General features: G+C 47.3%; 1 protein-coding gene and 1 long non-coding RNA gene across 3 annotated transcripts in view; both read right to left on the bottom strand.

Annotated features, from left to right (window-relative positions):
• The window catches only part of LMTK2 (lemur tyrosine kinase 2), an 82,703-nt gene that overhangs the window by 13,405 nt on the left and 45,863 nt on the right, over nucleotides 1-23,435 (bottom strand). For both annotated transcript variants that reach the window (XM_045461913.1, XM_045461914.1), the window contains exons 7-10: nucleotides 18,973-19,106; nucleotides 7,113-7,197; nucleotides 5,721-5,842; nucleotides 440-589 (exon numbers count right to left, since the gene is read on the bottom strand). In XM_045461913.1, the coding sequence (XP_045317869.1) occupies nucleotides 440-589; nucleotides 5,721-5,842; nucleotides 7,113-7,197; nucleotides 18,973-19,106 (491 nt within the window). The remainder of the gene's footprint in view (nucleotides 1-439; nucleotides 590-5,720; nucleotides 5,843-7,112; nucleotides 7,198-18,972; nucleotides 19,107-23,435) is intronic.
• On the bottom strand, nucleotides 14,937-16,642 carry LOC123589592. The gene is made up of 2 exons (XR_006708409.1): nucleotides 15,556-16,642; nucleotides 14,937-15,294 (listed from the first exon to the last, which is right to left on the bottom strand). It is a non-coding gene; the product is annotated as an uncharacterized LOC123589592 (long non-coding RNA).

The raw sequence follows: 23,435 nt of genomic DNA, 5'->3' as shown, positions 1-23,435 counted from the left end.
TCTCTCTCTGCCCCTAATCCACTCACATTCTGTCTCTGTCTCTCTCAAAAATAAGTAAAACATTAAAAAAAAAATTAAAATCAGTTGTGAATGATACACAAATCTTGGCTTTTCACAACATTTATCGTTTAAAAACAGGGAATAAATATACTGGGGCGCCTGGGTGGGTTGGTAGGTTGAGAGTCCGACTCTTTCTTTTGGCTCAGGTCATGATCCCAAGGTCGTGGGATCCGGCCCTGTGTCAGGCTCCTCGATGAGAGCCTGCTTAAGATTCATAGTCTCTGTCCCTCCCCTCCCCTGTGCCCCTTCCTCCACTGGTGCTCCCCACCCCCTCTAAGATAATCAATCAATCAAAATGGGGAGTATACAACTAACACCCACAGACAGAGGGTTTCCTTATCTTCTGAAGACAACAAAAAAGTAAAGTAGAGTTACCCACCATCTGTCAGAATAAGGCTGCTCCAGCTGGGGCTTAGGGAGTTTTGTGTCTCTCTCTCGAATGACCTGATTGAGAACATCTAAGTTGGAGAGGTTGGAATAAGGCTGAGCAGCATTATCAAAGAGCTCCCAAAGTGTCACACCTAGGGACCTGTGGAAAAAAGGAAACAGTCATTTCCTCCTCCCTTTAGATGTCGAATTTTTAACACCCACATTTTTATTAGTGACTTAAGAATAAAGTGTGTACTGAAAAGGTTATTAAAGATAGCTCTTTAACGTGATTTTTTAAAAAAAGGCACCTTCAATACAATGAGGTCAAGTATGCCTCCTCACATTTGCTACAGAGTACTCTAGAAGCTTTGGCCAACGCAGAAAGAAAAACTTAAACAAGGAACGGGCATAATTATAGATAACAGCTAGTGTAACTGTCCACTTTGAAACTCAAGAAATTTTTTGGCACATCTTTAGAACGATGTAAGAGTTCAGTAAAACGGTGAGATACGAGAGGAACATCCTGAGGCAGACAAAGAAATCCCGCTCACGACAGTTGTAAACAGTTGAGTTTGGCTGCTGTTTCGGAGGGGCTTCTTCCCGTCATCCCGCCAGCTACCCGTGGGCCAGAAGAGGCCACCTGCCGGAGCCTCTCCATGCCTCCAGGCCCACGGCTGTTACCACAGGCAGAAGGGAATGCCCCCTCCTGGGACCCATCCCCCTCCCTCACACCAAGTCCTCTGTCGCCACGGACACAGCCTCTGCGGCTCAGCCAGAGGGACACTTACTCTCCACCTCCTCTAAGCAGTCTCTGCGTCTCCACCTGGGTCGTACGGCATCTCCTGGCCACTGCAATGGCTCCCAAGCCTGGCTGACTATCTGTGTCATCTGGGAACCCCCCACCCCAAGGACTCTCACGTGACAATGTAGGTGTGGCCTAGGAAACTGCATTTAAAGGGGAGCCTGGGTGGCTTGGTCGGTTAAGCAGTTAAGCGTCTGACTTCGGCTCAGGTCACGATCTCGTGGTTCGTCAGTTCGAGCCCCACATCGGGATCCTCTCTCTTTCTCTCTCTCTCCCTCTCTCTCTGTCCTTTCCCCACTCACGATTTCTCTTTCTCTCAAAATAAAAAAATAAACTTAAAAAAAAAAAAAAAGTTCCCTAGTGATTCTGACATCCATCCAGGTTTGGGTGTGGATGGTTTACATGACCTGGGATCGGGGCCTCCAGGTGTTTGTTTGAATAATAAACCGCATTAAATAAATACGTTTATTATCTGATACTGTACAGTAACTTATGAGTTAATTTACGTTAACTTCACAAATCAGTGAAAGAAAGCACATTCAGAATCTAAGTTGAGAGATCACTTCTGTCAGAGGAAACAAAATAGACCCAAATCTCCCAACTCAAGAAGGAGAACACACCTTCTCGCCGGCACAGACCTGCCAGAGGCAGAGGGTCGTTCTGGATACAAAACAAGTTTAAGACGCTATCGATGACTTTAGGGAGTCTACAATTTAAGTGAGGAAAGTAAGAAATTCGCTGCCACAGCCGGTGTGAGCTTGGGCACATGACCCTACCCGTCGCAACTCTCCAAATGCCTGCTCTAAAACTCCCTCTCTCGAGAAGGCCCGTTCCCAAACCAAAGCCCTCGCCGGTCCCCGGCTCACCCTGTTGTTCAGGAAGCATGAAGCATGGGCTTTCTCGACTCCCCACCCCCACCTCTAACATCTCCGGTCTCCCTTTCTCATCTCCTCACACATGCCACAGAGAAGAGCCGTGTCCCCTCATCAAGGTCCGTCCCTGCCCCGGGGCTCTCTGTGCTACACTGTGCAGTCTCCTGCAGGACAGCTGCCATCAGTCACGGCCCCTCACCCCTAGCTGCGGAATTCTTTACCTTGAACTGGCCCTTGCCTCCTCGAGTACCACTGGCCTCCTCCTTCTGGGCAGAAAAATGTCCTGGGGGTCTTACCCACTCTTCCAGCAAAACTCTCTGAGAGAGGTCCCTCCCGTCCCCCCTGGCCCAGGGCAGCGCGGCCCCTGCCGCAGGCTGACGTCGGCAATGCTGCCCGCCCTACCGCTAGACTTGTCATGGTGTCAGAAACCAGGGGTGGGCTCTGTGTCCAGGAGCACAGGCTAAGCTCTCAGGTTAAACACCCTGCTAGGAATAGTAAAAATTTGGACAAAACATTAAAATTATCTTTTTAAAGGCATCACAGATGAGATAAGATAGCATGGAATTACCAGGAAAAACCCTAGAACTTGAAGAGCTAAGGAGAATACTAAAACCACCTCTGAGGGGCCGCTGGGTGGATCAGTCAGTTGAGCGCCTGACCCTTGATTTTGGCTCAGGTCATGATCTCATGGTTTGTGGGATTGAGCCCCACACGCCAGGCTCCAAGCTGTCAGCACTTGGTATTCTCTCCCCCTCTCGCTGTCCCTCCCCCCCCCAAAATAAATAAATAAACCTGAAAAAAAAAATAGAGGGGCACTTGGGTGGCTCAGTCTGTTAAGTGTCTGACTTCGGCTCAGGTCATGATCTCACGGTTCGTGAGTTTGAGCCCCGCATTGGACTCGGTGCTGACAGCTCGGAGCCTGGAGCCTGCTTCGGATTCTGTGTCTCCCTCTCTCTCTGTTCCTCCCTTGCTCGTGCTCTGTCTCTGTCTCTCTCTCTCTCAAAAATAAACAAACATTTCAAAAACAATAGAACCACCTTTGAGCTGGTGCATTTGCTGAATCACAGAACTTGGGCTTTTGTGGTCTTGGTTTACAAGGCTCAATGGGGATGGTGGGGGTGGTGAACAGGCCAAAGCCTTGGGCCTGTCCAAAGTAAGGGGAATCACAGAGAGACCTCCTCACCATAAAAATAAGCCTGCCCCCACCCCCTCCAGGAGCCTGAAAGGCAAGCTGACTTGGCACTGAGGGGCTCTGAGTAAGTGTTAGCGTGGGTGTGTGTGTGTGTGTGTGTGTGTGTGTGTGTGAGAGAGAGAGAGAGAGAGAGAGAGAGAGAGAGAGACAGAGAGTGTGTGTGTGTGTGTGTGTGTGTGTGTAAGGGGGGGTTGGCCCCTAACAAGCTGTAGCCACAGAGCTGCCCCTTGATTGGATCTTAAGCCCAAATTCCCATCACCTGAGTGGTCAAAAAAACCCTCAAGCTGAATATGTAAAGCACAGTCCCCTTACACGGCAGGACAACCCCAGTATCCGACACACATAAGTAAGTGCAGATCCTCTCGGGAGGAATGCTCCTCAATTCTCGGTTTCCGAGATCCTCACCCCAAGGAAACGAGGCAGCATCAAGAACCAGCAAGATCAAATCCACAAAGACTTCAGATACTGGAATCACCTGACACAGACACAACCCAATTGTTAAGAACACTGGGACAGGTTTTAAAAAATCCAGTCGACTTCCTCCAACTGAAAAGTCAATAGCTGAAACACAGAGCTTAGTAGACAGATTTAACAGAAGAACAGACACACTTGAAGAGAGAGTTTTAAAGAGAGAGAGAATTAGTGGCTGGAGCACAGGTCTCAAAAATTATCTAGAGTGTGGCACAGAGAGTCAGAGAGACAGAGTGTAAAAAGGAAGAGATTAAGAGACAGAAGGCCGAGCAGGAAGGCAAAAAACACATGTCTAATTAGACTTCCCAAAGGACAGAAATGGAGCAGAGGCAGTACTTGAAGGGTAAGGGCTGAGAACACCATCAAACTACAGATTTGAAAAAGCCAAATAAATCCCAAGCAGAAAAACATAAGAAATCCACACCCATACACATCAGAGTGAAACTACAAAAACAGAAGACAGAGAGAAGAGTTTAACAGCAGCCAGACAGCAAAAGTCACATTACCTTCAAAGGGCTTAGGGAGACTTACAGCTGACTTCTCAATAGCAACAATGGAAGCCAGAAGACAGTAGAATGATCTCTTCAATATGCTGAGAGAAAGTAACTGTCATCAAGTAAAAATATATTTCAAAAACAAGGACAAAATAAAGGTATGTTCAGACGCACAAAAACCCGAGGGTCTGTTACCAGCAAGCAGGCCCTCACTACGGGAAATTCTGAAGGACGTACTTCAGACAAAGGGTGAATGATCCCAGATGGAATGTCTGAGATTTAAAAGAAAAAAAGAAAAGAAAAGAGAACTTAGAGCAAAGGGATTTGATTACGTGGATCAACCTAAACAAAAAACTGCTAAAAAACAAATAAAAAAAAAAAAACACCCCAAAAACCAAAAAAACAAAAAAATAGTAAGAAGAACAACGTCTAGGGGCGCCTGGGTGGCGCAGTCGGTTAAGTGTCCGACTTCAGCCAGGTCACGATCTCGCAGTCCGTGAGTTCGAGCCCCGCGTCGGGCTCTGAGATGATGGCTCAGAGCCTGGAGCCTGTTTCCGATTCTGTGTCTCCCTCTCTCTCTGCCCCTCCCCCGCTCATGCTCTGTCTCTCTCTGTCCCAAAAATAAATAAACATTGAAAAAAAAAAAAAAAAAAAAAAAAAAAAAGAAGAACAACGTCTTGTGAGGGTAAAAGAAAAAAAAAAAAAACAAAAACCAGTAATTACGTATTGTGTGCGTGTGTGTGCATACACGCGTGTGGGGGGGAGGTGTATAATCAAACCAAGTTAAAGTATGTTAAAGTATCCTGAGGGCCTCGCAATGTTCAGAAAGAGAGGGTCAAGACATGAACTGATATATTACACTACAATAAGTGGAATACACGTTATAACTTCTAGGGTAACTTTTAATAAAAGTACAGGACTAGAGTATACAGCTCCCAAACTAACAGGAAAAAGAAGTTAAAAAAAATCAATCCAGATGAAGGCAGGAAGAGGAAAAGAAAATAGAAAAGGCAGGATAATAGTACAAAAAAATGTATACACAAATTAAGAAAGCTGTAACAGAAATTGTTAGTCAAGGACATAAACGCATTTCTTTATCAACTTCCATTAAACTGATCTCCTACAAATCACAGCATTACATAATGGTCCAAACTTCTGGTTTTTTGTTCACTGCAGTCAATATTTAAAACGTCCATTATACTGTAGGCCCTATAGTCGACACAGAAAACAGACCTGGTTCCTACATTTATGGACCTTATTACTGTTGAACGGGTAGGAGAAAAGGTAATGGTATCACAGTTGTGATAATTGCTAGGATGTCAATAAACTGTCTTTTTCACACCATCAGGCACTCCTGTGTTCCTACATCTTATTCAACTATTTCTCCTTAAGCACTCAAGGAGAAAAAAGTTAAGTCTTGGCTACACAAAAGTCGAACAGAATGGCAAATCAGTACGTACCAGATATTACTATACTTCGTTTGATCTGCAGTTAGTAGTCTGTCTTGAAAGCTGGTTACTAGTTCTGGAGCAGTCCATCGCAGAGGGAAAATTTTTTTATCATCTGTTTCAATATAATCCTCCTGTTTTGTTAGAAAACATACAGAATTTTTAATTCTATTATGTTTTTTAGCGAAATCAATGATTTAATACCAGGTCATTCTCAGAAAACAAATACTCAACCCAAAAGACACATCAGACAAAGAAGTGGGCGTCAAGAGAGATTTTCTGGGCAGGAGGTGGGTGAGGTTTTTTCTCTGAAGCCTCCTGGGCTCCATGAGCTGCTTTCTGAGCCATGAACGCTCGCCCAGCCATGAACCTTCCTTCCTGGAAAAGGAAGGTACGCCACGTCGGATGCACAGAACACAGACTCTGAGCAAAACGTTTTTTAAAACATGCTGGGCCTTATGCCCCAAGTAGGACAGCAGTGGCTACGTTACTGAATAAAAGCACAGACTTGAGAATGACACAGACTGGGTTGTAAGTCCAGGCTCAACCGTTCACCTGCTGGCTATCTGATCCTGGGCAGCCAACAAATACGCTAATAAGCCTTTTTCTTTATCTGTTAAATGGGGATCATACAATTCCCACCTCCCTTTATGGTGAGGATTAAATGAGATAATGCCCGCAATTACTTCATGGTGCCTGGTAGACAGCAAGGGCTCAAGACACTAGAGGTACCGTGTAGACAAATAACCAACTTATATTTTCATAATGTACTTCAGTTACAAAATACTGTGAAAATATGACCCCGGGGTCCTCACAAGAACCCCGTAAGACAGAACACACACGACCCTCGTGTCACTGCTGCTGGCGTGGAGCCAGGACAGTCACATTCTTTGCCCCACGTCACACTACCTCATGCAGTTGGGCTACACAAAAACAAGTGAAAACCTCAACTACCTCTTATCTTCTTTGGGGATACAGTTATGGCAGAGTTTAAAAATCTAAACTTCTAAGCTTACTCAATTTGGGCCAAAACTCTACTGGAGAAATATTGATATGACATGCACGGTATTATTTTTTGATACAGGTGGTCATGAATTATTGCCCATTGGTTCATGCTAAAATTTATTCTGCACCATCAAATTACATCAATTACACAGTGTAAAAGTCTTTTTACGCAAAGCCTTTGGAAAGCGGTCACAAAACCTCAGCACAGAGCCACTCATCTCGACAAACTGCTCGTCAGAAGCCAACACTACCGTTAAAATGAACAAACCGCTCTCCAGAAAGGCAACGTAGCCAAGATCTTACCCTCCTTTGGCGAACAGGGTGGCATTTGTGATATGACCACCTCGGGACTATGAAATCAAATCAGCTTCAGGAGAGAATCTTTAAACCTTGGCTTACCTTGTACCTGCTGAGTCCTATCCCATAATCTCCCACTTTCACATTTAGATCCGAGGTAAGGAAACAATTCCGCAGGGCTAAATCACTGAAAACAGAAAGAGGGATGTGAGCATGAGGACAACGGGAACCCGCAAACAGCACAATGTGACCTCAGATTTGCTACAAAGCAGAGTGGTGTGCTGGGCTCCCTGGCTCCATAATGTTTCAGATTCTTTTTTAACGGGAAAGGGATTATATGTCACGTTCTTTGTTACTTAAGTCCCTGGTGACGATCAGATTGTTTTACAAGCAACTGCTAAGGTTAAACGCTGACCACGTCTTTACCTTGTGCCGTGTCAATACCAGATCAATGGCTCATTTCCCAATGTTTTAAGAGTGACCAAGAATTCTAAAATACTAAATTGTCTGGATAGTTTTTTACAGTAACTTGTATTACTTGAGTAACAGTCTAGTGGTAGTCTGTTTATTAGGAGTATAGATGAATAAAGTTACAGCCTCAAGCACCTGAAGTTAATCTACATTATTAAAAATGTTTGCTTTTTAACTTTTTTTTCTCAAAGACATGTGAGCATTCTAAAGAGGCCCTTTCCAAATTACTTCTTGCAAACCTCACCTCTCCACAGGTAGGTAAAGAACACATTTTCAGGACTTGCTTAAAACAGTTCGTTTGTATCGTTGATTTAAGAACATGTTAATTCTCAAAAACATACCCACTGAAAAGTAAAAACTGCTTTTTCGGAAGGAACTTTCCATACAGACAACAGAGTCAACACTTCGGATTTTGGTATAAGCCCTTTATCATCTTTTAATCTTTTTTATCTTTTTAATCATCCTTCGGCATAGGAATTAAAAAGTCCACTAAGTCAAGACAGAAAAGCATACTGAATTTAGTTTCAAATCATAAAGTTATCAAAAACTGGCTTTCTGTGGTCCAAAACTCCACATTGTCTGTCTTCCTCTGATCGTAGAAGACAATCCTATAGTGATTCCATTCTTATCTTCAAAGCTTCCACGTGGGGAACAGGACGCTAATGAGGCTGGTGACGGCAGCACTGATTCAGGCACACATCAGTGGCTGTTATTTGCAAAGCACTCACTCTACACGGGCACTTCTCTGAGCTCCAGCCACGTATTAACACATATACTCTTCACGACGAACCTTTGAGGCGGATGCTATCATGCTCCTTATTTACAGATGAGGAGGCAGGCCTAGGAGCAAAGGAACTCCACTAGGGTGGCAGAGCCAGCCAGAGGCTGTCCCCACCAGTAACTGCCAGCGACAACACGTCAGGCCAGCAAGCAGAGGGCTGTTTCATGTGTACAGCTGGTCCTCGATGAACAGGTGCGGACTGAGACTTCCAACGGGTTATGTTCAACTCTTCTCTACGCTATGTTTGCTAATGGTAATTTTCAGTGTCCATTCAGAAGCTTTCAGGCCTGTGGTGTCTGGGAGCAACAGAGAAACTCCCAATCTTTTTTTTTTTTTTTAGTATTTATTTATTTTGAAGGTGAGAGAGCGCACGCACATGCGTGGGTGAGGGGCAGAGAGAGAGAGGAGATGGAGAATCCCAAGTGGGCTCTGTGTTGTCAGCACAGAGTCTGACGCAGGGCTCGATCCCATGAACTGTGAGATCATGACCTGAGCCAAAATCAAAAGGTGGACATTTAACAGACTGAGCTACCCAGGTGCTCCAAGAAACTTTCCATCTTGTTTTTCAACCTTCATTTGTTTTTGAGAGAGAGAGAGAGAGAGGGAGGGAGGGAGGGGCACAGAGAGAGGGAGACCGAGGGTCTGAAGTGGGCTATGAGCTGACAGCAGAGAACCTGACACGGGGCTTGAACTCACAAAGATCGAGAGATCACGACCTGAGATGAAGTTGGGCATCCAACCGAGCCACCTAGGTGCCCCAAAACTTCCAATCTTAAGAAGAAAAGTAGTCTCCTTGTTTGGAACGAAGGAGGCAGGAGGGAGGAAGAATCAATACACCATTCGAGAGCAGGGAAGCGGACACACTTCCAGGCAGGTAGCACCGTGCGCAGGACCCGGCAGCCGCAACAGGACAGGGCCGCGGGTTCCGCCAGCAGAGGTTCGGTGTCGAGCACCCCCGACGGGCATTTCCGCAGTCTCCGTTGGCAGATCTTTCTTAACCTTCCCCACGTCCCCCTCCTCGGGCCGGAGTTAAAAGCTGGGTGCCTCATTCCACCCAGGCCCCGCGCGTGCCGCCTTATGCTGGCGGGGGCACCTGCAGAGGCCTCGGCGCCTTCCACGGGGCCGTCCGTACGAGCGGCTCCTGGGCCGCTCCGCTTCCCCGCTCCTCACGCCCGCCCAGTGCAGGTCCTGACGCACATCGGACGCGAGGGCTACGGAAAAGACGAAAAGTTACAGAAGCGAAAGGCCACGGCTCTCACTGTAAAAGGCATCCTAACACTCGAATACGACCCGGCCGGTGTTCTCAGGGAAACGCTCCTCGTCGCCTGGAAACCGAAGCGATGAGGCCAAAAACGGGGGTGCGGCTGGGGGGGCTTGCACACCTGCCCCCTGCCTCCACCCCACACAGACCCAGAGCCACACACGGCCCAGGGGGAAAAGCGGCAGACAAAGGCGCCCCGGGGCAGGTCACTTAACACGTCAGAGCCTCGGTTTCGGCAGGAACAAACAGGGACGCACACTCACAAGCTTTCGCAGGGGTAAAATAAAGCTATATACGAAAGGTCTCTAATTTGACGCAAAATCGCTACAAACCTCTGAAGCCCAACAGTACGCAAAGCAAAAGACCAGAAAAACACAAAGGCGTAACTTAACGGCACAGGTAATTCTTGACGTCAATGGCTGCTTTGGGTCGGGGAATACAAACATACGCAGCGTATTCTCCTTCAAGTTGAAAAACAGGTCTGGTGGTGAGGGTGCCAGACGATCCGGCCCCGACAGGCTCTGTCTGGCTCGGTCCCCACGGCCGTCGCCTCCGCTGTGTGAGTGGAGCAGGCCGACACGGGAGGCGGGAACCCACAGATCTGAGGAGTTCCCCACCCGGGTTCACCAGGAAGCATCGCTGCTTGCTCTCAGCTCACACCAGAGCTAGTGTTAACCCATCTCCAGAAGGACTGCTCGACTGGAAACAGCTCGGCGGGGCCGGAACCATTTTCAAAATGGCTCTATTTACGTTACCTACACTTTCCTGAGACGGCCCAACTCCTGACAAAAAGAGTAACAGACGGGAAGCAAAGTTACTGAAACTTCGCACTGAATATTCTTCTAGGGCGTGACGTACATTATCTTAAGTCATCTTGACAAAGCACTTCAGGAAAAAGATTATCCCTTCACAGAAAAGACAGGGTCGGAAGGATTAAAGGTCGGGGCGTATCTTCTGACGAGCGCTGAATTAACAACTTGAGCCCCAAACCCCTGCGTTGCTCACAGCGCTCTGCCTCTGGCAGCCGTGAAAGTGTTAAAATAATCATTCCATGGTTCTGAAGAAACTGCAGGATGTGGCTCAGAAAGGTGCGAGCACAAGACGAAAGCAAACGGGTTCTGAAACGGCATCCAGGACACGGTCTTGACCGCTTTTGCTCCTGTTTACTAGGTAAGTCCTTGCTAGCTGAACCACGCTGCATTTAGTGAGCACCCGCTGCATGCCAGGCACCTGCCACGCTCTGCGTGTACACAGAACACCTGCACCGTGAAACACTGGGTGGGCCCTGAGGAAAAGGTTTGGCCAGGATGCTGTCCACCACCGACGGCCTGGGCTTTGAGGCCCGGGGATCATACCAAGCCTTCAGTTCTCCGTTCTCCCCAGGGCTGGGCCACAGCTGACACTGAGGTGGATGGTCAGGCTGCTAGGGGTCTCCACCCCTGGTTATGGCTCATCTCCTCACCGCAAACAATGACCAGACTGCACAAAATACATAAGGAAGCAGTTTTCAGGTCCCGCACAGCGGACAGCCCAGGGCTCCGACCCTGAAGAGAAACCAAATACCAGAGGTGAGCTCCACATGCGCTCCAGCCTTCTGTTGAGGGTCCTTTCCAAACCACGGCACAGATGCAGAGCCCAGAGAGCAACAGCCTCCTTGGACGGTGGAAGCAGAGGCTGCCGGGGAGGCTGAACTGTAGGGCAAGGTGTAAGGAGAGGAGGGGTAAGCGGAGAGAGCACGCGAGGGCCCCTCTGAGTCTTGTCTGCGGCCACCTCCTGAGCTGCGGTGCCCTGGGAGAGAACGAGGGGCTGACAGAGGACACTCCCCAGAGCCAGCTAGACGGTCAGCGTGGAGCGACTGCCCTCAACACCCTGGTGACGCCCCTCAAAGTCCTTAAGAAGGAGGGGACTCTGACATAAGGCAGGGGATCCTCTGGGCCCGTCCTGAAGACGTCCAAACCAGGGCGGGGCCAAGCTGCCAACGAACTGCCTTCCGGACACAACCGCGTCACACTCGGCGTGCGTCGGGAGCACGAAGAAGGTGAGTGAAAACGCAGTAGGCCTGCGGTGGGGCCGGTACTCCCCATCACACAACTCCCAGAATCCAAGCCGGGGCTAAAAGGCCACATCAGATCAGGGTCAGAGAAGGCCGGCGGGTTTCAGGTGTGCACGTTTTAGCAAGTGACAAACCAGCGGGCTTAAGAACACAGCGCTACACCATGGGTCCCAGAACACTGACTTTCTCAAAAGGCCCAGGACCATCTAGAAAAAAATGGAACATCCGGGGCGCCTGGGTGGCTCAGTCGGTTAAGCGGCCGACTTCGGCTCAGGTCACGATCTCGTGGTCCCTGTGAGTTCGAGCCCCGCGTCAGGCTCTGTGCTGACAGCTCAGAGCCTGGAGCCCGTTTCGGATTCTGTGTCTCCCTCTCTCTGACCCTCTCCCATTCATGCTCTGTCCCTCTCTGTCTCAAAAATAAATAAACATTAAAAAAAAAAAAATTAAAAAAAAAAAAAGAAAAATGGAACATCCAATACTTTACTTAGCACCGATGATTTCAAACTGACACTTAGGGTCCCAAGGCAAAGCGGCGCTCCCCTTGAAGACACCCACTTTCACCTTCCCTCTGCTTCTCGCACACGCTCCTCCTGCGGTGCGCGTCCCTTCCCTGGCATGGCCGGTCCCCACCTTCAGCTCTGTCCTCCCTAATCCTCTCTGCACAGCATACCTGCATTTTGCATTAACCGGGTTATTGGAATACTAGGCTTTTTCTAAGCCTTCCTGAAGCACAGTTTTTTAATTTTCTTTTTTTAATTAAAAAAAATTTTTTGGGGGGGGTGCTTGGGTGGCTTGGTCAGTTAAACATCCAACTTCGGCTCAGGTCTGATCTCACCGTTTGTGAGTTCGAGCCCCGCATCAGGCTCTGTGCTGACAGCTCAGAGTCTGGAGCCTGCTTCAGATTCTGTGTCTCCCTCTCTCTCTCTCTCTCTCTCTGCCCCTCTCCCGCGCTCTTAAAAATAAATAAATGTTAAAAAATGTTCCTCCCCCAGCTCCACCCTCCAGGTAACATGTTTCAACAGACTGGTAGCTATAATCTTTTTGTACTTTTCCCATACACATAGTATACACACAAGAAGGCATTTGCTCTATGCGACATTACGCCCACCTCTCTACATCCTCGCTTTTTTTCATGTTTTACTCAACAACATCACACAATGCGGAAAGCCCTCGGAGTGACCAGCACAGCAGCTGTCCCTCCGGTAGCCGCGTGGTACTTCCACAGTGCCGGACGGACTGAGATGGGTTCTCGCTCCCCACAATGAAGCTTGCTTTGTTGTGGTTTTTTTTTTGTTTTGTTTTGCCGCCCCTTCAGACGACACGGTGCAGTAACAGATCGTTCTCATCCATGTCCTTAAGTTCCAGGGCTTCCACGTCCTAGGGAAGTGAGTCTAGCAGGGGGTAAAGGGAACGTAGATTTCTAATTATACAGCTCCCGCCCTGAAAGCGCTTCAAAATTTGTAGTGATTTACACGAAATTCAGGAAACTCCCCCACATCCCTACCAGCAACAGACGCAGGGGCTCCTTTAGTTCTGAGGTTCTGTGACTTTGACCTGCGTGTCCCTAGCTACTGAATGTGATCATCCTCCCGTCCGCTGGCCCGGCCCTGTCTCTGCCCGTCTTTCTAGGGGTCGATGTTCTCTTGCCAATTCTGAGGCCCCCTGTGTATCGTGAACGTTTGCCCCCCGGGCTGCTCCTTGCGTTGGCAGCTACATCTTCGCAGGTGTGTCGTCCACGGACTTTGTCGCGATGTCTGTTGCCACACAAAATATCTCATTTGCAGAGAACAGTCAGCCTCTGATGTAGTATCTATCCTTTATTTTACAACTCCCGGGCTTCCTACCTCAGGAAAGGAAGACCTTCCCAGACAGGAGGTCTTGCTCATCCCTCGGTAACACATACACACAGCCTTCTGGAATTTTGCCGGAATCACCTTTATTTCTTACGTCTTTATTTTTATATACAGGGTGGTGCAGAGGTCCAGTGTTTTCACAGATGGGTAACGAACTATGCCCACATTGGATAGGGAAGCCACCTTTTCCCCAGTGACAGGAACATCACTTTGCCATACATTAACTTGCTCCTCATACTGGCTACTGTCCACTTACCTGTTTCTCCATCGAAACCGTCCTGATCTCTATCTCAGTGGCTGACTTTGAGTTCTGATACCTCGTAAAGCAAGCCTCCCTTGCTGCCCCAATTCACCTCTTTTTCATACTTCACTGGCTCTTCTAGACATTTATTTTTCCATATAAAGCTGAAGATAATTTCACCGCCCCTCCAAAATCGTGTGAGGATTCTTCCTGGAATTGTTTGTGAAGCTTACTTCTCAATTTTGAGTTAACGGACATCTTTGTGCCGCCTGCCTTCCCACCATAAAACGGGGCACATCTCTCCATCTGCTCGCGTATTTTACGTCCTTCAGTAAGACTGCATAGCTGTCTCCACGCAGTCCTGTGTCTTTCTCACATAAATTATTCCCAAGTAATTTATAATGAATTATAACAAATAATTGTGTGGCACTGGTAAAAATGGGATGGGTTTTCTGGCCTCACTTCCAGGTACACTTCAGTATATCTATAAGCAAGCTACAGTAAATTCTCATTGATTTTGTTTTTTAAAGAAACTAGTATTGGGGCGCCTGGGTGGCGCAGTCGGTTAAGCGTCCGACTTCAGCCAGGTCACGATCTCGCGGTCCGGGAGTTCGAGCCCCGCGCCCGGCTCTGGGCTGATGGCTCAGAGCCTGGAGCCTGTTTCCGATTCTGTGTCTCCCTCTCTCTCTGACCCTCCCCCGTTCATGCTCCGTCTCTCTCTGTCCCAAAAATAAATAAACGTTGAAAAAAAAAATTAAAAAAAAAAAAAAAAGAAAGAAACTAGTATCTTGCTGTTTCTCGATATACAGTATCATGCCACCAGTAAAAAAGGGTGCCTAGTGAGTGCTTAGGGTAGTTTACTGGCTCAGAGTGTGGGCCTCGGAGCCCCCAGCTCTGGTTTTGAACCCCAGCTCTGCTCTATGACCAGGATCTTATGAGTGAAGAACACGAGGCTAGAAAAGGTGAGGCCCTGTGCCTGGGGCCCTCATTACTGGTCAAGTGCCTGCAGGCTTGTAGCTCAAGCCAGATTCCACAGCCTGTATAAGGAAAATCCTTAGATTTGCATCATAAAAGCAAAGTGACAGTACAATCGTGTCTTCTTTTCATTTAACACCACTAAGGGCCAGACGCTACAGGTGGCTTTGATAGAAGATTATCAATTAGGGAGAGCCCCCCCTTGACTTGCTGGATGGGGGCTGCCCAATTGATGAATAATTTAATAAAGCCAATTAGATCTTCAGAAGTAAAATAAAATAATCAAAAGAATTACAGCAATCATATTTATTGCCATACAAAATTTTTTTTCCTTGAAGACCAATCTTTAGAATACGAAACATTAGAAGGAATTTGAAAAGATAAAATTTGAAGATTTACATGAGCACAAATTAATGAAATCTCCTAATAACACACCAGCTGAAAGATCTGCTCATGCCAGCCGTGCAGCACAAGCCGATTAGTAACCAGACTTTCTAATCTTTACCAGTGTGAACACCCACAGTACAATTTAAGAAAAACTAATGTAAAACAGAACCTAACCCTAGTGTTTATCTATCATGCTCCTGCAACCCTGGATACCCACACTCTGAGAGCTGGAGAACCTCAGTGTTTCTCAGCAGAAGGTAACCTTAACTTTTTATTTTTTATTTATTTATTTTTTTTTTTTTAATTTTTTTTTTTTTCAACGTTTATTTATTTTTGGGACAGAGAGAGACAGAGCATGAACGGGGGAGGGGCAGAGAGAGAGGGAGACACAGAATCGGAAACAGGCTCCAGGCTCCGAGCCATCAGCCCAGAGCCCGACGCGGGGCTCGAACTCACGGACCGCGAGATTGTGACCTGGCTGAAGTCGGACGCTTAACCGACTGCGCCACCCAGGCGCCCCAACCTTAACTTTAAAACAGGGAAAATCCTGGGGTGTCTGGGGGGCTCAGTCAGTTAAGCGTCCGACTCTTGGTTTCGGCTCAGGTCGTGATCTCACAGTTCGGGAGTTTGAACCCCATTGCACTATCAGCACTATCCCTGTTTGAGATTCTCGCTCTCTCGCTCTCTCAAAATAAATAAATAAATAAACTTCAAAAAATATAAATAAACCAGGAAAATCCTAAGGAGGCTCACGAACGACCCAGGTACTCCATCCCTCAGCTACCTGAGGCACCATGAGGCCCAGGCTACTCACTAGAACCTCTGTGCACTTAGCTCATGGTGGTGACCTGTGGCATCTCACTGGAGCGGCTCAGGAAGCCTGACGGGCAGGGGACGGGAAGTCCCAGGCTCTCGGCCAGAGTGGCGGAATGGTGTGGAACGTAACCCGCTGGCAGCTTCTGCTGTTGACATGGCCTTCACGGATGTCACATGTAAGCTTCGGAGATGGAGGCTACCTAAGACTCAGGCATAAGTCTCCTCTTAAACAATAAGCAAAAATAAAATTTAATTGCGGGTGCTTTACTAGATCAGTTTCCAAACATAGCTGACAGCTTTTAGTTGGACATGTGGGCTATTCTATTTTCAACCAACACAGAAACCTGACTTTAAGTCAGCCAATGAATATTCTGAATTCCAATTTAAAAATGTGCTATACAGTTTGCTACCACCAAAAACATAATAATAATAAATTAATTAATTAAAATATGGCTACTTAAAAAAGAGAGAGAGACAGAGAGAGAGAGAGGGAGAGAGAGAGAGGGAGAGGGGTGCTAACAATTTAAATATTCTTCACCTTGAGTTTTTGTGCCTGGATGACATCCAAACATAAATGTGATTTAATTCGTCACCTGTATTTGTTCTGAAGTTCACAAAAGCCTAAATCAAGTAGGACTTCAACCTATAGGGACTCACAGGAAGGGGCACCTGGGTGGCCCAGTGGGTTAAGCATCCAACTCTGGATTTCGGCTCAGGTCACGAGCTCACAGTTGTGAGATGAGGCCCAAGTTGAACTCCATGCAGAGTGTGGAGCCTGCTTGGGATTCTCTCTCCTTCTCTTTGCCTTCCCCTTCTCATACGTGTGCATGTTCTGTCTCTCAAAATAAATAAACGTTAAAAAAAAAAAAAAAACCTCAACTCATGGGCTGCCAATTTTTTGAGGTCTTTGCCAATTTTTAATATACAGCATAGGAACGTACTTGGACTCTAATGCCATTTCTAGCTGCCTCTGAGACCTTTGTGCTGCTGACTCTGACATGATACTCTCTCCAAACGCTCCATCTTCCAAGATCTAAAAATTCCTAAACCAGCTTTTAGGGATTAATCTGCTGTGATTTACAAAAGATTAACAATACAAATATGCTGGGTATTAACCTGCTATAAGATATTAAAGATACAAAATATAAGATTTCTCTGTCATGAAGCAAAAAAACCATTTACATTTCGAAGTTTTGTATAAGGGATTCTGCCTTGGGCTTGAAGAAACCCATGATCTCTGGGGTCTTTTATAAAGCCCTTTATCAGAATGATTCACTCACTATGCATGGCAAATAAGATATAGATGTATGAGAAAAATGTTAATAATAAATCTTTCTTTCCTACCCTGAATAATGTTGAGAATGTGACAGGGTACTTTTCCATGTCTGTTCTCACGCACGCACGCATACACAGCTCTAAACATACAAGCAGGTGTTTTCTTATTTAAAAAAAAATGGCATCATACTATAAATATATTCCTATGAAACCTACCTCTTAAAAAATAGAATACTTCATAGCCCTTAACGTCAAAACACACAGGTGTGCCTTTTCAGGGCTTTGGATTGTTAAGTGTTAAATTATCTAATTAAAGTCAACTGAACAGTGGCGCCTGGGCGGCTCAGTTGGTTAAGCGTCCAACGTCGGCTCAGGTCATGATCTCACGGTTTGTGAGTTCGAGTCCCACATCAGGCTCTGTGCTGACAGCTCAGAGACTGGAGCCTGCTTCGGATTCTATGTCTCCCTCTCTCTCTCTGCCTCTCCCCCATTTGTGCTCTGTCTCTCTCTCTGTCAAAAATAATTAAAATGTAAAAAAAAAAAAAAAAAAAACCTAAAGAGAAGCTGGTTTCCCTGGAGACCTGAGAAATAATTTCAAACATATTTTTATTTTTTATTTATATATTCAAAGTTTATTTATTTTGAGAGAGAGCCAGGGAAAGGCAGAGAGAGAAAGAGAGAAGGACAGAGAATCCCAAGCAGGCTCCACACTATCAGCGTGGACCCCAGTGTGGGGCTTGAACTCACGAACCTCGAGATCATGACCTGAGCCACAATCAAGAGTCGGACACCAGGGGTGCCTGGGTGGCTCAGTCGGTTACGCGACCAACTTCGGCTCAGGTCATGATCTCACCGTTCATGAGCTCGAGCCCCACATGGGGCTCTGTGCTGACAGCTCAGAGCCTGGAGCCTGCTTTGGATTCTGTGTCTTTCTTTTTGACCCTCCCCTGTTGTGCTCTGTCTCTCTTTCAAAAATAAGTAAACATTTTTAAAAAAAGTTTAAAAAAAAAAAAAAAGAGCTGGACACTCAACCAACTGGGCCACTCAGGTGCCCCTCAAACATATTTTAAACATAAATCAGAGCTCAGAAGGCTAGAGAAGAATAAGCAGCAATCTCCTTTTGGGTTCACAGAACCATCATCTCCGATAGGACTCAAACAAAACATTAATTACAAAACATTAATTTACAAAACATTAATTACAAAACATTAATTTTTTTTTTTTTTACAAAACATTAATTACAAAAATTACATCAATGGTCTGAGCCAAACACAATGTGCTCCAAAGAGCTGCGGCTATTCAAGTGGGACCAGGAAAGTTTCGGCACAGATATGTTATACTGACTGCTGCTCACGCACACCCCCTGACCACCTCTAACCCAGCCTGGGGGCGGGGGGCTGAGGTGGGAGGGCAGGCCTCTCAGAGCACTGGCACCCCTGTTGTGACCCTCCACAAACAGACGATGCTGGCCTAGCAGACCCTCCCCTCCCCTCCCAGGGATGGGCAGCGGGACCCACCCTGAAATCGCACAATCAGGACCACAGCCCGAAGCTGACGTGACAGGGGAGCACAGAGAGACGTCAGCGGGGAGACGGACACCGTCTGCCCCCCGCTGAGCGATGTGCAATTTTTTACATTCTCTGAAATTCTGGAAATGGTCTCCGGACCTCAGGCTGTGTGCAGACATCCTGTTCCCTGGTTCCGGTCTGACCGAAGCCCAGCTCTACCCTCGCTCTGACCCGGGGCGTCCCGGACAGCTTCTGCTCACACACCCTCCAAGCACTCTCCGGAACCGTCACGCGGACGGCGCAGCCCGGGCGGCGAGCGGGGCGCCGACGGACGGACCCACCTGTGCAGGAAGTGCAGCTTGTGCATGGCGGCCAGGCCCGCCGCGATCTCGCAGGCCATCCGCTGCAGCAGCATGGTCTGTGAGTCCCCCCTCACGTGCTCTTGCTCGTTGCGCAGGTAAGCTTTTAGGTCACCCTGCAAAAGGCAGCGCAGGTCAGTTTCCAGGGGGGACGAGGCGAACACGCTGGCGACCACACACGTGCCTCTGCCCGTGTCCACTGTTATTTATTAGAACTCACTAAGATTGGACCTTAATAAAGAGCAAGTTCCAAGTTACAAAGAGTAATCCCACCCAAATACTTTAAAAGTATAGAAAACACTATCATCTTTTAGGATCGTTCTAACCAAATGTTAGTTTATCTTTAAATAAACTATCAGTTTAGAGGAACACACGTAAAACCAAACAGTAAAACTTAGATAATTTCTCAGTGATGCACAATCTAAACTAAGTGCAGAGGTACAGAAATTTCCAGGTAACTGAGATGATATGGAGAGTAGAATAAATGGTGCCATGTGCACTGCCTGTAAGGATTCTAGGACACACACGGCCAGACAACAGGTCACGAAGGCTACTGCCAGAGCACTCGTGATCGTGAGCGACGGAGAGGGAGAGAACGAAAGAAGACCGGCCGGGGGAGGGGGGGGGAAGCATTCTGAGTGCTGGCCGAGTCTCTGCCAGCTCCCCCAGGGCCCGGTGTGGCCCCGAGACCGCTCGGAGAAAGAACATTCCGGGCCCTCCAGAAAAACGCATAAAGTTACTAACCCTGTTCAGAGTCTGGCAGCGCGGACAGGAAAATGAACAAACTCACACCGGACGCCTCCTGAGGCACATCCACCGCAATGCCAGGCCCTCCAGGTATCCCTGCCGGACTGCCCCGTGTTACTCTGCCTCTTTTTTCAGGACTTTATTATTTTTTTTTTTTTTTAATTTTTTTTTTCAACGTTTATTTATTTTTGGGACAGAGAGAGACAGAGCATGAACGGGGGAGGGGCAGAGAGAGAGGGAGACACAGAATCGGAAACAGGCTCCAGGCTCTGAGCCATCAGCCCAGAGCCCGACGCGGGGCTCGAACTCACGGACCGCGAGATCGTGACCTGGCTGAAGTCGGACGCTTAACCGACTGCGCCACCCAGGCGCCCCTCAGGACTTTATTATTAAAAAAATTTTTTTAATGTTTATTTTTGAGAGAGACAGAGAGAGACAAGAGTATGACCAAGGGAGAGGCAGAAAGAGAGAGACACAGAGAATCTGAAACAGGCTCCAGGCTCTGAGGTGTCAGCACAGAGCCCGACGTGGGGCTCGAACTCACAAACTGCCAGATCATGACCTGAGCCAAAGTCAGACACTTAACAGACTGAGCCCCCCAGGCAGGCATCCCTCTTTCAGGACTTAAATTTAGGACTGTATGTTTTGGGGAATACACGTTTAAGGAAATAAAATCTTCCACATTCTCCTTATCACCACGAGTAAATATTTATTGATCGGACTTAATTCCAAACTAAAGCTTTATATAAACAGTTAACAAAATTTAGAAAGCAAGCCAATAGCTTTCGATTGTCATTATACCTGGGTCAAGTAACGACTCCTGAGGAAGGTAACCAACTAAAGAATAGAATGCATTTCTTGCAACTGTCAGGAAAGAGCAAATTTATCCAATTCTACCCAGAATAAAACCTTAGAACACAATATTCCATGACAAACGTTTGCCTACCTTTAACTGCACACCGCAATGTAAATTCTAGGCCCGCTGCAACATCTAAAGGCTTTCGTTCCCAGTCTCAGTGGTTTTTATGTGAATGATAATGTTGAAATTAATAATTACTGCCACCGGAACTTCTGAGCAGTATGCCAAGCACTGTGCTAGGAGTGTCTACACCTGCTGCCTCGAATAATTCCCGCAATTTGAAACATTTCCTGGCTGTGGAACTGAGGCTCAAGAAGGTTAAGAAATCTCGACGAGGCCACAGCCAATAAACGGTGGGGCCGTAGCTCTACTGTTTAGTTTTACCAACCTGCCAAGAAAATCCACTTAGGGTTGCAGATCAAATCAATTTACTTTATAAAAATGAATGTAAAATAACTTCATGTCAGCCACATGCATTTGTCGGATCCCCCCAAACTTAATGGGACTGCTCTGCCAGGGAAGCAGTTTCGTGCCCTCGGGACCCGTATGTCCTACCTCTTACTTCCTCCCAGACGTGATGCTGGAATCACAAGCCGCTCCAGGAGAGGAAGAGACCCTTCTTGCCTTTGAATAACACATGTCCCAGAAGAGCCTGGGAGACCAGATCGGTTAAGGATTCGACTTCGGCTGAGGTCATGATCTCGTGATTTGTGGGTTCGAGGCCCGCGTCGGGCGTTGCACTGACAGCATGGAGCCTGCTTCGGATTCTGTCTCCCTCTCGATCTGTCCCTCCTCCATTTGTGCATGCTCTCTCTCAAAAATAAAAATACATGCCCCTTCCCACCCCCACCCCACCTTCCCCCAGGCTGGGCTCTACCTGGTGTTGGAGTGGGTGGGAATAAAGACAGAGTCTCATGACAAATACATTAATCCAGACTAAGACCAGCAAAAAGCTCCAGGCCTACAGGCTAATGAGATTTTCATAAGGTGGCCCACATGGAAACTAAATATGAAAATGAACAGCTTTTTATTTACATTACCAGTGAAATGGCAACTTAAATCCATTTGTCCAACCCCTTTCCTGCAATATCCGTCTAAGAAAAAATCACCCTCACACAAAAGTAGCATTATGCTGTGCTGTGTCTGGCCAATTCTCAAAACAAACAGAAGCTGCTGGCAAACAGTGAACACTTCACAAGTGACTCTGGCCATGAAGGGAGAATGGCAGAGTGGGTGGAGTTATTTTTCAAGGTTATCTAAAGTGCAGGTCAGCCCTAAACAGTGACGGGGTTGGGGCACCGACCCCCGAGCGGTGGAAAATCCACGCAGACCTTCACACTCTCCAAAAACTCAACCACTAGCAACCTGTGGTTGACCAGAAGCCTTACTGATAACAAAGAGTTGCTTAACACATATTTTTATGTGGCATATATTATAGTCTATATTCTCATAATAAAGTAGGCCAGAAAAAAGAAAGTGTGGAGAAAACGATAAGGAAGAGAAAATATATTTACAGCACTGGCCTGTATTTGTCGGGAAAACTCTACGTGTGGGACCTGCCCAGCTCAAACCCATGTTGTTCAAGCGGCAGCTGGATATTCATCACCATCCACTGTGCTCAAGGTGTCTTCTCTCCGCAGTAATTCACTCCCCACATCTCACCAGAAGATGCATAACAAGCACAAGGGGATTTTGCTTAAGAATGTTACCGCCCCTAATGTTTCCAGCTTGGCCTCTCCCGACCCCAACCCCCAGCGCGGGGCACAAAGTCAGCAGTTAGCAAAACGCTGGCAAACACACCTCTAAGCTGGGTGAGGAGCTGACACCAATGATTACGGAGGAGCCCGATGGGACTCGCAGTGGTTTGTGCAGGACCCAGGGTTGGTTCTATGTTCTAGAAAGACCGTCGGCTCTCCTGGTGCCACCATTTAGAAGAAAAATCAGCGTAAAATCTTTAATTATAGTAAAAATGTTTCTGTTAAATAAATACCAAAACTGGATTCATTCTATCCAAAACAGACAAAACCGTATTGAGACGCCAGGTTTACTTTATTTATGTTTGCGTGGTACTTGGTGAGCAGACAGGGATTATTACTTTGCTCCCTTATTTAAAGAAAAACCCACCAAGAACAGCAATATATTCTGAATTAAAATCGTTCCCTTTATCCAAGTCTTAAAAATTTCTCAGATCCTCCCCCAAACCCTCCCAGAAAGCCTGGAAAAGAAGGACGTATGACACTAGGTGGCAGCAAAGCGCCACACTCAGGACTGCGCGGAGCTGGGGCCAGAAAGGACTTCACGCACCGCACCGAGCGGCCCGCAGACCTTCAGACAGAGGCGCACTAGTGTCCTCTTAAATTCCAGCCCGGGCCACCAGGAGGGCGTACGCAGCTTTCTTCAGGGCACCGGGAACGATGAAGTCATTTCATCACAATGTGAAAACGCAACCAGCGAGGAGTTCTAGGAGTGGAAAATTACAGTCTCTTACACTTTTAACAGGAGGACTTTAGGGGAGAATTTATGATTTTTAAACGAAACTGGAATGAAAGGGTGCAAGACCGGCATAAACAGCCACATACTCGGCCCCCGCTGACGGAAGGAAATGTCCACACGAAGCCAACGCCCCAGTACCCGTCTGGCCATGTCCCCGCCCGCCAGAGGCTGCTTCCTCGGCCCCGAGCCCTCACCTGCCAGCGTCCATCCCCTGACGCACCAAGTACCGTTGTTACGGATTACTCACCCCTGTGCTCACACGCTCAGACACCCCTCAGGTCAGTCCAACCAGGAACCAAACAAGCCTCCCTCTGCCTCCACACTCCTCCTGCCCCGGCCGTCCCAT

The sequence above is a fragment of the Leopardus geoffroyi genome, chromosome E3 (genome assembly GCF_018350155.1).
Source record: "Leopardus geoffroyi isolate Oge1 chromosome E3, O.geoffroyi_Oge1_pat1.0, whole genome shotgun sequence".
Lineage (NCBI taxonomy): Eukaryota > Metazoa > Chordata > Mammalia > Carnivora > Felidae > Leopardus > Leopardus geoffroyi.
Note: the sequence above shows the minus strand (reverse complement) of the source record. Positions and strands in the feature narration are given on the sequence as shown.